At 40.0% G+C, this 14,863-nt stretch overlaps 1 protein-coding gene across 2 annotated transcripts; it reads left to right on the top strand.

Annotated features, from left to right (window-relative positions):
* The first annotated feature begins 1,458 nt into the window (after positions 1-1,458).
* On the top strand, positions 1,459-13,158 carry entpd4 (ectonucleoside triphosphate diphosphohydrolase 4). Of its 2 annotated transcripts, none has more exons than XM_034238435.1 (13): positions 1,459-1,602; positions 2,229-2,356; positions 2,646-2,840; positions 2,922-3,127; positions 3,276-3,426; positions 3,558-3,661; positions 5,549-5,608; positions 5,735-5,859; positions 6,493-6,659; positions 8,548-8,872; positions 9,882-9,967; positions 10,080-10,241; positions 12,039-13,158. In XM_034238435.1, the coding sequence occupies exons 2-13, from the start codon at positions 2,349-2,351 to the stop codon at positions 12,271-12,273; spliced, it is 1,824 nt and encodes a 607-aa protein (XP_034094326.1). In that variant the 5' UTR covers positions 1,459-1,602; positions 2,229-2,348; the 3' UTR covers positions 12,274-13,158. The 2 variants fall into 2 exon arrangements, with proteins under 2 accessions (XP_034094326.1, XP_034094325.1); XM_034238434.1 differs by having other exon boundaries at positions 5,735-5,883.
* Positions 13,159-14,863: the final 1,705 nt, after the last annotated feature.

Here is a 14,863-nt window from a genome sequence, read left to right as displayed (position 1 = left end):
CAATCCAAATAGACGAGAACAATGTTTTACGCAGTATTTTTGCTTTATTTGGCACATTATCTTTGACAGCTTAATGCCTGATCAGAATATAGATTTTTTTTGTTTTCTGGGAAGTCAACCGGAGTTTATGTTTCCTGCATTTTTTTTAAAAAACTTTCTTTTATTGATTTTTTCACAAGGTAAAATTACACACAAACAAATATTACATTTCAGAGAGAACAGTGCCTGTACGGAGACGCTCTACATAGTTATCAAATATTGCTTGGTTTTTTATGACTCCTTTGTTATGTACCGTAACCATTTTCCCCAGCCCTTAAGAAATGTGTCTTCCATTACTTTCAACTTGTATGTGATTTTCTCCATTATTAGGATAGCACCAATAATATTAACCCATTGTCTGTAGCTTGGTGTTTCCGCCTTTAGCCAGTTTTTAGTGATAGCATTCTTTCCAGCAGCTAGGAGGATCTTGATCAGGTATTGATCTCCGACATGTACAGATCCTTCCATATGTCCCAGGTATAATATCAAACAGGTTTGAGGGATTATATATAGCCTAATACCTTGCATATAACAGAGTGTACACAGTCCCAGAAAGGTTGCATTTTACTGCAGTTCCAAAACACATCTGTATGGTGAGGTTCCAGATGTTTACAAAGTCTCCAGCATGATTATTGAGTGTTTGTTTGTTTACTAGTGATTTTGGGTGTGTAAAAGAAACGAATTTGTTTTTTCCACAGAAATTCTCTCCATCCGTGGGGTCTGGTGCATTTTCCACATATCATACCACATCTCATCTGAGATCCTTTCGTTTAGATATGTTTCCCATTTAGTTTTTACATAGAGTGTTGAATCTTTGTTGGCTAGCATGAATATAGGGTTGACACAACTTTGGGAATATCATCATGGTAAACTCGTGCAATAATCTTTACAATAGGTTGTATGTCATCTTCATTTTTCTTAACCTTGTTTGTATAGTAGTCCCTCATTTGCATATATCTGAATAAGTCTTTGTTTTCTAGGTCAAAGAGGTTTTCCAGGTCTTGAAAGCTTCTAATTTCTCCCTTCTGGATAACCGTGCATATGGCTGTTAAACCCTTATCTCTATCCATTGCTTGAATCTACAGTCATATCTTGGTTGGAATTCTTTGTCATAGGCTATCCAGTCTAATAGTCCAAGTTCCCTTCCCAATTTCAATTGTTTAATGATAGAATACCATTTTTCTAGTGTAAATGTTGTTATTGGGTGTTTCCTACATTTTGAAGTTGAACAAAACAGCATCTCCAAAAAAATTGATTTCTTAGTTATTTTGTTCCTGATCTACATGCCAGCTCCTAGGTGGGGCTAGTGCATCTTAATCATGTTTGTTACCCGAAATTAAATGGAAAATACGAAGAAGTAATGGTGGGCGGTTTGGGGTTTTGCTGCTTGTTATTATCCGGGCAACGCGGAGACAAAATCCAACGCACCGCATCAGAACCACGTCACTCACCGGAGACCTGCCACATACTCGCTAAAACATTAGCCAGCAGCCAGCAGCTAGCATCTGGCTGCCCAGAAATGTCGATTTCTCCAATAAAGGAGGGACTTTCACTTATGAGTTAGTAAGTATGACATCTTTTAAATGCCTCGAACATATCACTGTGCTGTTTTGACACTGACGATGTGTAGAAATGTGGTACTTTTAGCTATTTTAGCTCGATGCTACAGCCAAACACTTAGCTCCACAGACGCTACGTACTTAATCTTTACAGTGTTTGTCCAGCTTCCATTATATCGGGTTGATTTCTGTTTAAATTCGTTAAAATGGGTCATTCAACAGGCAACAAGATATACCAACCACGTGAGAACATTCTGTCCAATTATGAGAACAAGTCTGACAGTTTTGTGCGACCTTAGGCCATTCTCATAACAAACCCTCAGACAGTGGTGTAAAGGAATTTAGCATTGGGATTAATAATGTGAAATATAATCAACATTTAAATAAGACTTTAGTTACACGTGGAGAACATTCACAAGCTACCCTGCAGTATAGAAAGTCATTAAAACTAGCTCAACCTTTACCAGCTGTGATGAACACTTTAATGATCAATCATTATAATCAAAACATATTATATATTTTTTTTGAAATGGGCCAATCTGCATTATATACATGATGTATTTCTACTTTTACTCAAGTGCATTATCTGAGTACTTCTCATTTAACACATCGACATTTCTCCCTGAAAAGGTCATGGTGAGAAGTGAGGAAAACGGGATGGAGCCGTGGATCAAGCCACATCTCACATCTTCAGCTGACTGATTACATCTCCAAACCAACTGCACTAACAAGAGGAAGACAATCCTCATCATGGGAAGGTGGGTCTGTCAGCTGTCATTTGTGGGAATGTAGATAGATTGTGAACTTTCTCATATCTCTGACACTTTTAAGGATGCTTTTTTCACGGACTCCATTCTATTTCCATGTAAATACTGCTATAGTTTACTATATTTTCTATTATTTTTATAGTTTTCTTAAAATAGTTCTCTATCTGTGTTTTAAATGTTTGTTTTACTTTTATGTTTGCATCACCACACCAAGTCGAATTCCTCGTACGTGTCAACCTACATGGTAATAATCCCGTTTCTGATTCTTATCTGTTGGCAGGATCAGCTTTTCGTGCCTTTTCCCAGCCTCATGGCATTTCAGCCTGTCTTCCCTGTTTCTTCCTCGGCTCCTGACACCTTCCCTCAGACAGCTGCTCTTCATCGGCCTGCTGCTCGGCCTCATTGGACTGCTTTACCTGCTGCTTCTCTCAAAGGGGCACGCCAGCTGGCTCAGAGAAGAAAACCATTTTCACAGGTAAACTAATAGCTGCTCCCCAAATCTGTTGTTACATTAAACACAGGCAGTATCGTCTTAACAATTCTTCTTGTCCAAAAGGCACTTGGCAAGGGTGACTGATGTGGATGCAACAGATACAAGTAATCCCGATCTAAACTACGGCCTGGTGGTGGACTGTGGCAGCAGTGGCTCCAGGGTTTTTGTGTACTGTTGGCCCCGGCATAATGGCAATCCCCATGAACTGCTGGACATTCAGCAAATGAGAGATCAACACCGCAAACCAGTGGTCATGAAGATCAAACCAGGTTAGTGCCATATTAAATCATATTTTATGTAGAATATGTAAGAATTACTTTAGTGTTACCACCGTTTGTTTGAAGACACATTCTAACATGCTAGCTCATTCTAAACCCCAGATTAAATATGTTTGTTCGTTATCTTTTGTCTTTGTAGGTATCTCTGAATTGGCTAAAACACCCGAGAAAGCAAGTGATTATATCTATCCATTGCTGAGCTTTGCAGCCCAACACATTCCCAAAAATAAGCACCAAGAGACCCCCCTGTACATCCTGTGCACAGCTGGAATGAGAATCCTTCCTGAAAGGTACAGTCGGGCTAAATGATCGTCACCTTATAATGTTAACCCTCCGATAACACGTGATGTAAGTGAACGCTTTGATGTTTTACACACCACGCTTTTTCTCTAATAAAGTTTGTGCTTTTGTTAAATCTCAGTCAACAAGAAGCACTTCTTGAGGATCTGCGAACTGACATCCCAGTCCACTTCAACTTCCTTTTCTCTGATTCTCATGTGGAAGTGATTTCTGGAAAACAGGAAGGTAAATGAAAGGAATAATAACGGTAGACAGGATTCAAAAAGGATTATTTCAACTTTAATGTGTTGCAGTTTTATTTATACATCACTTTATGAAACATTTTAATTATGTTCAGAGATATTCAATACTAGGGATGCTCCGATCGCCAATTTTAGGGCCGATCGCCGACCGAGTGGGCGGGGCCTATGGGGATCTTCCATTTAAAGCAGGGATGGGCAAATGGCGGCCCCCACCTCCTCTTTTTGCGGCCCTCAGATTAATTTATAAACAACGTAATTAATTAAAAAGAAAAAAAGAAATGTTTTACTTGTAGTACTGATACCGTCCACTAGACTCCTAGTTACCTACATGATTTCGTTCGGCAGCCAAATACCGCAAAAGTAATCTGTGACGCGTTTGTGTGTATTGTGTCTGTTTCCCGGGAAACACTCACAAGAAACACCGGCTGTTGTTATGCCTGGGCGAAACAAGTTTAATATTCTAAAAACCAAGACTTTGTTTATTTGAAATCAGATGAAAACAAACTGTCACGGACCCTGCCGTGTTATCTATGATTACTATACGCTTTTCATTCATAATTTCAGCGGGAGGGGGGGGCGGTGCTGAGGAACAGCAGAGTGCGGGCTGACGGGTGTCTGTGTGGACATTCCCCTTGTTGTGCGTCAGCAGAGGCTACAAGTGTCTTAGGTTCAAGTTAGACAACTAATGTCTGGGTTAGTGTTCATGACATCTTAATGTTTAATCTCAATGCACACGTTTTCCGTGCTTTCCAATAGTTTAAAATAGTTTTATTCCACTGTTAAATAACCTGTTCAATACAAATATGCCACTTGTAAAAATTAAATTAAATTTCTGTGAACTGATATTTGTTTAGTGAGCTTATTAGAGGATGTTCCCTGAAAGATTGTAAAATGTAAATAAAGATGTCAGACTTAATTTGTTAATAATTACATACAACACATGGAATTTGTGTGTATGTGTTCCAAGTGAATCTGCGGCCCCCTGGTGGCCAGTACATACATTATGTGGCCCCCACCACCATCCAAGTTGCCCATCCCTGATTTAAAGTGATGTTTAAAACTCAGTTAATGGGGCTCATTCACTGGCGCTTCCACAACCAACATAATTATTACATTCAAATGAAGTACATTATTCAAGTTTACATTAACTTTGGAAAATAACACGAGAGAAATCTCTCTCTCTCTCGCTCTCTCTCTCACCCTCTCTCTCTCTCTCTCTCTCTCTCGACAGCCTGTCAGTATCGTCTCATGCAGCTCACTGATCCAGTACTGAGTGACCCGACAGTGAAGAATAAATATATGTATAACTAGTTTAGCTAGTTCCAGAGGTAGATGAAATGGCTAAGTGTGTTAGGTCTAACTCTCAGTGTGTGTTGCTCCGCTCACCGGTCCGTCACAGCGGGCGGAGCTGCAGGATTTCTGCTTCACACACGCTGCACACCGCTATTTTACTGTCATTTTCGGACACCTTAAAATCTGCCAGACTGGTGAGGCCATTTTGGCGAGCTTGTTTTGCCGCGCACAGAGAAAAGTGTCATGTATTTTACGTCATCATTTTACGTCATGCGATCTGCATTTTTAGAGAGCACCGATCGATCGGCAGAGAGTGAGTATCGGCCGATATCGATCGGCGGCCGATCAATCGGAGCATCCCTATTTAATACAATGCATTTTGTTTTGATCATCCACTTCATTGGTGTGGAACTATTTGACTTGTATATAACAAATTCAAATGCATTTCCTAAAACAAGGGGTTTATGATTTTCCACTGTACATCTTAATTGTCTCTATATATTTAAATGATATTAAGATTAAAGATGCTGCTAAAACATATTGATTAAACAATTTGTCTTTTTTTTGTGGCATTTAGGTGTCTATGCATGGATTGGAATCAACTTCGTCCTCGGAAGGTTTAACCATGTGCACAACGGTAAGGAAACAAGCATGTAGTGTTTCAACGGTGTGCCATTTTAAAAAGTCTCCCACCCAAACATATCGGCAGTCACATGATATACCTTCCCTGCCTGACTCTCCTCTCTCCTGTCACCCTCTCCAGATGGGGAAGCTGTAGTTGAGGTGAATGTCAGCGAGCAGCAGGAGGCGCTGGTGAGGAAAAGGACCGCCGGAGTCCTGGACATGGGCGGGGTCTCCACACAGATCGCATACGAAGTGCCCAAAACTGTAAGCTTTGCTTCTCCACAGCAGGTTATTATCCACAACCAATTCTTTTTTTTGTGCTGTCTTTGGTTTTTGTCACTCACCCTTTGTTCTTCTCCCTCCTTCCAACCTCTGTCATTCCCTGGTTTAAAACCCTGTATGCCTCATTTTGTCCCCTGGAGACGATCTGCTCTCCATCCATCACTATTGAAGGCGTACTGTAAGCCTGCTGCATGACCCTATAGCAGGAGAACAGACTGAGATCGTTAAGTCATGTAACAAAATACGTCATATATATATATATAGAGAGATCGTTAAATGTAATGGGAGCCCATGTGATATATTTTGTGTTGTAGTGATTATGTGCAGGTTTGGCATACACTGCTTTTCCTTTTTACTCATTATTCCCTTAAACCACATGATGCACAATTGAATTTTCACTGTCATCTTTTATATAGTTTCAGCCTTTGTTCTTTGATGTTTTGATATACTAGGCATGACCATTTAAAACGTAACTAAATGTGCCCTTAAAACATGCTGTATAACAAAGTGATGTTGCATGTGAGCACTACCGTCATTTCAAAAATATGAAACCATTTTGGATATACTTGGGTGCATCGTGAGGGTCCCCAGCCTGATTTGTCTTTGTTCCCCCAGGAGGAAGTTGCCAAGAACTTACTGGCCGAGTTTAACTTAGGCTGTGACGCACACCGCACAGAGCATGTTTATCGTGTTTATGTGTCCACCTTCCTGGGGTTCGGAGGAAATGCAGCCCGCCAAAGATATGAGGAGAGTATCATCAAAAATACTGCCACCCGAAACAAGTGAGACCTATAATCAGATCATTGCTTGTAAATATCTCTTAAAGGTCTCCTATTATGCAAAACCCTCTTCTTCATGTCTCTTCTACATCAGCATGTGTCCCCTCTTCTTCATGTCTCTTCTACATCAACATGTGTCTCCTCTTCTTCATGTCTCTTCTACATCAACATGTGTCTCCTCTTCTTCATGTCTCTTCTACATCAACATGTGTCTCCTCTTCTTCATGTCTCTTCTACATCAACATGTGTCCCCTCTTCTTCATGTCTCTTCTACATCAACATGTGTCCCCTCTTCTTCATGTCTCTTCTACATCAACATGTGTCCCCTCTTCTTCATGTCTCTTCTACATCAACATGTGTCCCCTCTTCTTCATGTCTCTTCTACATCAACATGTGTCCCCTCTTCTTCATGTCTCTTCTACATCAGCATGTGTCCCCCTCTTCTTCATGTCTCTTCTACATCAGCATGTGTCCCCTCTTCTTCATGTCTCTTCTACATCAACATGTGTCCCCTCTTCTTCATGTCTCTTCTACATCAACATGTGTCCCCTCTTCTTCATGTCTCTTCTACATCAACATGTGTCCCCTCTTCTTCATGTCTCTTCTACATCAGCATGTGTCCCCTCTGTGTAAAGAGATTCTGAAAGTTTCAGGAACAAAGATTCTCTCTCTTTTGGTCCTGATCCATTTCTATAAAAACCTGTCTGAAAATGAGCTGATCAGATTTTGGCCACTTTATGATGTCATAACGATTTTTTGGCTTGTGTAACCGTTAGCCAATCAGCAACCAAGGTAACCCCCCCCCCCCCCCCTTATCACCTGAATCTCCTCCTAGAGCACCATTGAGTTCTTTTTAACCAAATATCTCTCAGAGGGGCGTGGGGAGGGGCTCCTTACTTTCATCTAAAGTAACAGACAGAGAATCAGCACTTTGGAAACAGGGCTGAAACAGAGGGGATTATGGGTAATGCTGCAATGATCTGTTTGGTAGGGATGTAACGATATATCGAATATCGCTGTAAACAAATGTCTCAAAACCGTCGTGAGACTGACAAAATCTACCGCGATTTAAATATATATATTTTTTTTAAACCTTTATTTAACCAGATGGTCCCATTGAGATCATCGATCTCTTTTTCAAGGGAGACCTGTCCAACATGGCAGCAAGTAGGTTACAACATGAACATAAAACAGATAACACAAAAGGACATCGTATTTACAGGGCTACATTTACATACCTAGAGACATTGACAAGTACCAACAGTATATTTATATCTCGCCCTGTCAATAAGCCTCACCTTCTTGGCAAAAACTGTTTTTGAAGTGGTGGAGAGACAATGCACAGTTTGACCCACTGCTGTCACCCATGGCCAAAGCATCTCTCTGTCCCAGCAACATCAGTACCAAGCAAGAGAGTTTTTTCCACAGCAGGGGATATTGTAAACGCCCAAACATCCCAGCTTCTACCTGGAAATGTGGACATGCTCATATTCCTAAAAGATAACCTTGATGCTGCTGAGTGAGTGAGTTAGAGTTGAGTTACTTGAAAAACTAAAGTGAAACTTGATTTATCCTATTGCAGGGTCTGATTATTATATTGTTGACACTTTAAAATACTACTATCTACTAAAATGCTGTACAAATCAAGTAAATGTTTTTCTTTATTTTTCAATATCGCGATAAATATCGTACCGTGGACTTTTTATCGCGATATTATCGTACTGTGAGTTTTTGTTATCGTTACATCCCTACTGTTTGGTGTTTGGAGCCAAACACTTCAGAGACATGTTTTGTATCTGAGACCTATAATACATTGATGAAAAACAGTATAATAGGGGACTTTTAATACCCAGCATTATGTGTACTTAAACTGTACTGCTGATTTCTCCAGGCTGTTGGATCAGCATGCGGGTGAGACGGCAGATTCTCCGCTCCTCGACCCGTGTCTCCCCGCTGACCTGCAGGATGAGATCGGTTCGTCCACAGAGAAGCTCCATCTGCGAGGCACAGGAGACTTTGACCAGTGTCGACACATCCTGCAGCCGTTCCTCAACCGCACCAACGAGACCCTGACCTCCCTCAACGGCATCTACCAGCCGGCCATCAACTACAACAACAGCCAGTTCTACGGCTTCTCCGAGTTCTACTACTGCACCGAGGACGTGCTGCGAATGGGCGGGGACTATAACTCCTCCAAATACTCCAAGGGTGCTAAGGTAAAGCTCCACAGGGAGAGGGTCTTTTGTTGTCATTCTGTTACACAGAGTAGAAGGAGACGCTATTATCCCTAAAAGAGGAACATTTAGATTTCACTCTGTTGGTATCGGTGGTGGAAGTAACTAGTAGTTAAGGACACATTTGAGGTACTTGTACTTCACCCAATCATTTTCATTTTATAGTACTTTATACTTTTACTCTACGACATTTGGGGTTGAGTTATTTACTAGTTACTTTCTAAATTCAGATTTTGACACGCAATACTTAGAAAGAACTTTAAATATATGATTATTAGTTATAGATTCATTTAAAAAAAAAAAAAAAAAATGTTTAAAAGAAAATTAATTGGAATTAATATTTATTTGTTAAAAAATATTTCAGTTCCAGATTCTTAAATGTGAAATATTTTAATAGGTTTTTTCTGAAATTAGTTATTTTACTCCCAATACTTAAAGTACATTTTCCTAGTTGTTCTTAAATACTTTAACTTAAATTGAGTAGTTTTACATTAGTACATTAGGCATTAGTACTTTTACATAGGCATTAGTACTTTTACTCAAGTAAAGAACCTGAATTTGTTTTCACAAATTGTCCAAGTATACACGCATGAAACAGGACCTAATATAGATTAGGCCTAAAATGCACAAACATGGAGAGGTGTCTGAGCGAAGGGGCTGCAATGTTTCGGCACCCAGGATCAGGAGAGGGTTCAGTGCAGTGCTCAATGAAGCTTTGGCAGGGCTCAGGAACATGTTTTTTTTGCCCATACTGGGACTTGAACCAGTGACCGAGCTAAGTATCTACGGACTGAGCAGCTGCCACAGTTGTAGTCCATTTATGCAAAACTAAAACAAGACGTGTATTCCTGTTGTGCATTTTTTGAATTTGCAATTACTCTCGCAGATATATATAACTAATTGTTCCCTTTTTTTAATTTGGAACCAAGGTACTTTTTATTGATGTCCTACAATGAAAAAGTGTCCTGATGTTGTCCTTAAACATTTACAGAGTTACTGCTCCACCCAGTGGAAGACTCTGAAGGAGCGCTTTGACTCTGGCCTGTACGCCACACATGCTGATCTTCACAGGCTGAAGTAAGTCACGCAGGATTATCAAACCGCTAACAACAGTTGGTCAAATCCCCCCAAAATACTCCTGCTTCTTTGGACAAGATTATTTATGACTTTTTTCTTATTATGCCTGCAGGTACCAGTGTTTCAAATCAGCGTGGATGCATGAAGTATTGCACTCAGGCTTCTCTTTCCCAGCCAACTATAAAAACCTGAAGACCGCTCTGTTGGTCTACGATAAAGAGGTCCAATGGACGCTTGGAGCTATTCTCTACAGGACACGCTTTCTGCCTTTGAGGTAAGTTGGATTTTCTCTCATGTTTACTTACTATCAAGCTTTGTCTTAGTCTGTACACACAAACTGAAAGATTGACAATGAAGTTGACTTTAAGTAATGATTGTTAAGAATCTGTCCTGCCATGTGAGTGGAGGAATGACTGACTAGTCTTCTAAGCTATCTTTGATAACAGCTCATGGCTAAAGCTGAGTGGATCATCAAAACAATGATCAGTACTCAGGATTGTCTGGTAATGAGCAGAGCACCAAGCCGTTGGCAGCAAGTGGATGACACTGAACTACAAATACATTAAAGTGATTGTCCAACAAAACTGGTATCTTTCAATGTAATATTGTTTGCGATTTAATAATGGACTAGCTACTCTTGATCCAGCTTACTTGGAATAAGATTGCAGTTTTGCAGGTTTAAGCCTTATACATGTACATGTTACTAAGGTTATAATCAGTATGACTTTATTCATCCCACATTAGGGCTGTGTATCTTCACTGGTCTCACGATTCGATTCGATTACGATTATCCTGTCTTCGATTCGATATCTCGATGCATCACGATTCATACCAATGCGTTGCATCCTCAATTTTCTATATTACTGCACATGGCTTCTTTTTCATTAATGAATACATGCAGTAAATACACATGAACTCCCTTTTTATTATTTAGAAAGTGCTTCAGAAATCAATAACATAAATGTCTTGACATTAATTTATAAACCAAAATGAATCAATTGCATAGCTCTAGCCTCCCTATACACTATCTGTGTGTGAAATTGTTCCATCCTCAAAAACAAAAAAATAATGCTTCTGCAGTCTAGCTGCAGCGTCAAGCAACGGCCTTCTGTTAAAAAAAGGACACTGAATGTCCTGAATGAGGCATCACACACAGGACTTGAGTCTGAACACAGCAGACAACAGGAGTATTTACAACAGCATATAAAACTAAAATAGTGCACACTTACATTCTCTGTCTTACGGTTACATAAATCCCATGAATGTATGAGACTAAGTTAGCTTCATCGTATCTCAATCAGTGATTGAAGTGAATAATTACGTTTCTATCAGGTCACTATCAGCCTGTCACTCATTATTTTCAGGGCGAGGTTTGGAGGAACTGAGAGGAGACGGTGATCGCGGAAGCTTTCCTCCTGCCTTCACAAACTTTGCACGTATCGTCTGAAAATAGCAAGAGGACATTCATACTCTGCAATCCACGACTTAACTAAATCCACCAAAAACCTGACATGATTGTAACGCCAGTATTTCTTTAAAACATAAATCCCTGTGTGTCTGAGCCGCAGCGACACGGAGTGATCCAGAGCGGGTCCTTCTGCTGTTGGTTCTGGACTGGTGTTCTTGTGTTGGTGGATAAAGCAGACTGCTCCGTGTTTGGTGTCGCTGTGCCGCTGTCACGTCTGTTCCCTGATCTCTGCGGCACCGACTGATTAGATATTCAAGTGACAGAAAAAAAACGTTATTGTAAAGCCGCGGCCGGAAAATCAGGAAGCGACGTTACTACGCTATAATCGATTATGTTCCGTCACTGCATCGATGCAGAATCGTCCACGTCCGCATCGCGATGCATCGTAGAAAAGATTAATTTCAACACCCCTATCCCACATAGGGGGAAAGGGGTGTTGTTACAGCAAAAGTGACGATCGAGACAACAAATAAAACACTATTGGATAAAGAGCAGAGTACAACGCAAACTTTCTTGACCTAAACACATGAGCAGGGCACTGAACAGAACTTTTGTGAACACATTATCTCTAGGTCTAATGTTTATGTTTTGTTTTCCTCTCAGGGACATCCAGCAGGAAGGTCTGAAAGGAGTGCACTCTCACTGGCGGCACAGCTTCTCCTTCGTCAACAACCACTATTTATTCCTGGCTTGTTTCTTCATTGTTGTGTTGTCCATCATGCTGTACCTGCTGCGGCTGCGTCGCATCCACCGGCGCGCGGCACAGCACTGCACCCCCTCCTCTGTGCCCTGGCTGGAGGAGGGTCTCGGCTCGCCCACAATCCCCATCACTCTCTAAAAGTCTTGACAGGATGTGACTTTCCAAAGCAGATCTCCTTGAGCTGTTTGCTTGTTCGTGAGCGTTTGAAGTCTGCTTGCAACAGAGATTGTAGTACAAATTGGACATATGAGGAAGATCTTACATAAGTCTTCCGGCTTACCTGAGCCATGAAAATATTTTTGTTATTTTGTTTAATTATGACGTGTTTTTTCATCCACGTTGTTGCCTGTTCTTGTCTCCAGGTGTTTTCCTATTCATGTCCGAACAAACACAACGGTTCTTTGCTCACTAGCAAATGTGGAGTCTAAACTTTGAATTACACAAAAGTTGGACATATTGGACATTTGCCTTTATTTATGCCTTTGATTTGTATGATCATATCTATTTTTGTTGGTTTCTTTTATAGTTGGTTTATGGTACAAGCACTTGCCATTTCTACAGGAAACTCAAATGCAATCCAATCTATAATTATCAGAAAGAGGGGTTTGTAATGCAGTTGAGAAACACATCCCATCTGGAATGGTCTTTTAGTTTTTTCCCCAAATGTTTCCTTCTCAACAGGACAAGTATCCTTTATCGCTATACTAGTGCAATACATGTCTTCTCACTGTTGGGAAAAGCTCCAAAAACGTCTTTTTTTTTGAGAAAGAGAGAATACATCTCTCCGAAAGCCCTGCTGAAATTCTTATGTTGGGTCATCGGACTTTTAACGTCGGATACCGTGGCATATATTTACGTTGGGCTTCATTTTCAGAAGCTGTCATATCACTGCTGTGAGGGGATTGTAAATGTAAGCACATGCCCCATTATTTATACGAATACGGTCTGTAGTGTAATGTTTGCACAGATGAATGCGAAATAAGTGTTGTCACATTGAAATTCAGTAATAAAGGATTTATGGTATGTATGGTTGTTTTTTCAAAAGGAGATCAGACTAAAACAACACTTGTCTATTTCTTGGTAGTAAATCTAATATTTGGTGGTGGTTGTTCTATACATATAAGGTAAAACATCGCATTTAGGAGTACTGAAATACTTTGAGTAATTTAATTGTACAAGTTTGACATTCTTTAGATCACATGTGTCAAACTCAAGGCCCGGGGGCCAAATCAGGCCCTTGGTGGATTTAATTTCGCCCCGCAGGATAATTTCTAATTACTATTAGATCTGGCCCGCCGGTATATTGCACGCACACCTTCACTCAATCCTGAGGGTCTCCTCAGCTCAGAGCCTGAGCCCAAACATTGATGACCTTGCACCCAAGATGAGATGCCAAGTATCTGCTTGAACTAGCATCACAGAGCAGCAACCTGAGTTTAATGGATGTTTCCTTCTACACTTTTTTTTCTTGAGACAACCGGGAGTGTTTGTTTTGTTCTTTGAGGGGAATAGTTTTGTTGAAGCTGTTGTTGGCCTGTGGAAAAATGTAATCATAAGAAATGACTCCGGAAAAGCTGCAGATAGAGCCATAAGAAATTAATGCAACTGATTATTTCATGTTTAATGTTTTTATAGGCAATAATTTAAGCTTTGTTAGTTCCAGGTTTAATATGTGCAATGAGTTCATTTCAATAAGTTTTGCAATAAACATTGAACCAGTCCGGCCCTCGACTAGTACCCATTTTTTAATTTTGGCTCACTGTGTATTTCAGTTTGACACCCCTGCTCTAAAGTAATTGAAGAGACACACTTTAAACACTAAGTTAGGATTTGTTTTTATGTTTGTATTAATTGGACAAAAAAGATTGTTATATTAATTACTTCACATTTTCTTAACATTGTGTATTTGTGCTTACATTTGATATGCACTACAACTTCCTATCATTTCCTAATAACAATATTTTTTTTCTGAGACACATATTATATGTATGATTAAATATATTGAAAAAACAGTACACATGCCCAAAGTCTAAATATGTATAATAAGAACAATGTTCTTTTTAGCCAAATCAAATAAATATATGTATTTTTCTAATAAAGCATATTGAGTAATGGGGAGGCCGGCACAAAGTATAGGTTTCAGAAAGCTCAAGTCACAGATGGCATTAAAGTCTCGAAAGGTCCTAAAAAACAGAGTTAATCCCCGACAAAATCTGCTGATATGATGTTGCACAAAACAAACACTGGTGCATACCTCTTTTAAACCCTGAGGAAAGGTCACACCTTGATTGGCCAAGAGGGGAAAGTGCATCACTAATTTCCCACCAGTCCCAACCACCTTGCACAACAGCATACAACTAAAGAGTGTGACATTTAGCTAAAATACATTTGAGAAAACGTCAATAAAAAATACTTAAAGGTCCCCTATTATGCAAAATCCACCTTTTCTACATGTGTCCCCTCTGTGTAAAGAGATTCTCTCTCTTTTGGTCCTGATCCATTTCTATAAAAACCTGTCTGAAAATGAGCTGATCAGATTTTGGCCACTTTGTGATGTCATAACGATTTTTTTGGCTTGTGTAACCATTAGCCAATCACTAACCAAGGTAACCCCCCCCCCACCTTATCACCTGAATCTCCTCCTAGAGCACCATTGTGTTTTTTGTAATCAAATCTCTCTCAGAGGGGCGTGGGGAGGGGCTCCTCATTTTCATCTAAAGTAACAGAC

The sequence above is a fragment of the Gymnodraco acuticeps genome, unplaced genomic scaffold (assembly GCF_902827175.1).
Source record: "Gymnodraco acuticeps unplaced genomic scaffold, fGymAcu1.1, whole genome shotgun sequence".
Classification (NCBI taxonomy): domain Eukaryota; kingdom Metazoa; phylum Chordata; class Actinopteri; order Perciformes; family Bathydraconidae; genus Gymnodraco; species Gymnodraco acuticeps.
The sequence above is the reverse complement of the archived record's forward strand: the minus strand, read 5'-3'. Positions and strand labels throughout refer to the sequence as shown.